The sequence below is a fragment of the Xenopus laevis genome, chromosome 9_10S, assembly GCF_017654675.1.
Source record: "Xenopus laevis strain J_2021 chromosome 9_10S, Xenopus_laevis_v10.1, whole genome shotgun sequence".
Lineage (NCBI taxonomy): Eukaryota > Metazoa > Chordata > Amphibia > Anura > Pipidae > Xenopus > Xenopus laevis.
Window position 1 is genome coordinate 109,560,890 of NC_054388.1, and position 1,345 is coordinate 109,562,234.

The 1,345-nt window shown below is 38.6% G+C and overlaps 1 protein-coding gene across 1 annotated transcript; it reads left to right on the forward strand.

The window, feature by feature from the left end:
- LOC108702438 (taste receptor type 2 member 40) lies at window positions 1–885 on the forward strand. The gene has a single exon (XM_018237887.1). The coding sequence runs from the start codon at window positions 1–3 to the stop codon at window positions 883–885; it is 885 nt and encodes a 294-aa protein (XP_018093376.1).
- Window positions 886–1,345: the final 460 nt, after the last annotated feature.

Genomic DNA, 1,345 nt, shown 5'->3' on the forward strand with positions numbered 1-1,345 from the left:
ATGCTGTCAGCATTCCATGTTATTAGGATAATGATGCTTATTGTAACATGGCCATGTGGGACCATCCTGAACGCATCCATTATAGCTGTCTATCTCAGCGACTGGAAGAAGGGAGTGAAACTTGGGGAGTGTGATTGGATCAGTCTCAGTATGGGGTGCAACAACCTATTCTTGCAGAGTGTCATAACATTTGGATTGGCATTTCTGCCATTTGGACTGTACTTACCATTTGCCCCAAAAGTCTCTATTGCCTTTGGAACTGTGCTCTGTTTCTCTGTTACTCTATCGTTTTGGCTCACTGCTGGTCTCTCCATCTGCTACTGCCTGAGACTGGTCAATTTGTCCCATACAATCTTCATTCAGTTAAAAAGGAGACTTTCTTGCACTTTAACCCTATTCCTTCTGTGGTCAGTGGCAATTTCATTTATTGTTACCATTCCAATGAACTGGACATCAGGAACCCCAACTGACCATAATACAACAACAATGTATCATCCTATTTCCAATTCTGTTATTTTCATGATACTTAATGCTGTATTTGGCGTCTTCCTGCCCTCCATGACCACCTTTATTTGTATTTTACTTTCTCTGACATCGCTCCTGAGGCACATCTGGAGAATGAAGCAGAATACTCAGTTCGGGAGTCCTCAGCTGAAGAACCTTATAAGCGCTTGCAGGACAATGTTCCTACTTATGGCTCTGAACGTTCTTTTCTTCCTGGTTATTTTGAGCTCCACGCTACCACATTATAAGGGGCAGTCTATTTGGGAAGCTGTGATTAATGCATGCATTATGTTAAATCCATCAGGTCAAGCCATTGTTCTGATCTTTGGAAATTCCAAGTTATTCAGTGCCTGGTCGAAAACCTTAATTCCTCAGGGATAGCATCATAAAAGAAAACATCTATATTGTTATATTATTTAGCTTCAAAAAAACAATATTATAGGAGAAGTAAAAATGTCCTATTGTATGTAGCGTTTTAATTCATTGCGTTAAGGAACATTATGCAGAAAAGTAATAAAATAAGTTGTCTTCTCACTAATATATGTTATCAGTTCTGTTTATTTATTTATCATTTTTGATTTTTTACTCTGGGGACTGGACACCTGCTACAGCTGGTTTTACTACTATAGTTAGAGTGCAGATATTTGGGAAATGAAGATAATAAGTTCTGTGAAATATATTGTGCCCCGTCCTGAAATAGTCTGAGAAACCTGTTTATAAGAGTCAGTTGGCAGAACTGAGTGATATTGGACAAGGGCATATTGGAGCCCCATACAACCCAAAATAAAGAGCCACAACCAGTCAGTAATTATAAACAAAATAATTAACTGCAGAGCTTATA

Bases quoted from the DNA above. Each gene is read 5' to 3' on its own strand.
- LOC108702438 (XM_018237887.1), top strand. From the start codon at position 1: ATGCTGTCAGCATTCCATGTTATTAGGATAATGATGCTTATTGTAACA.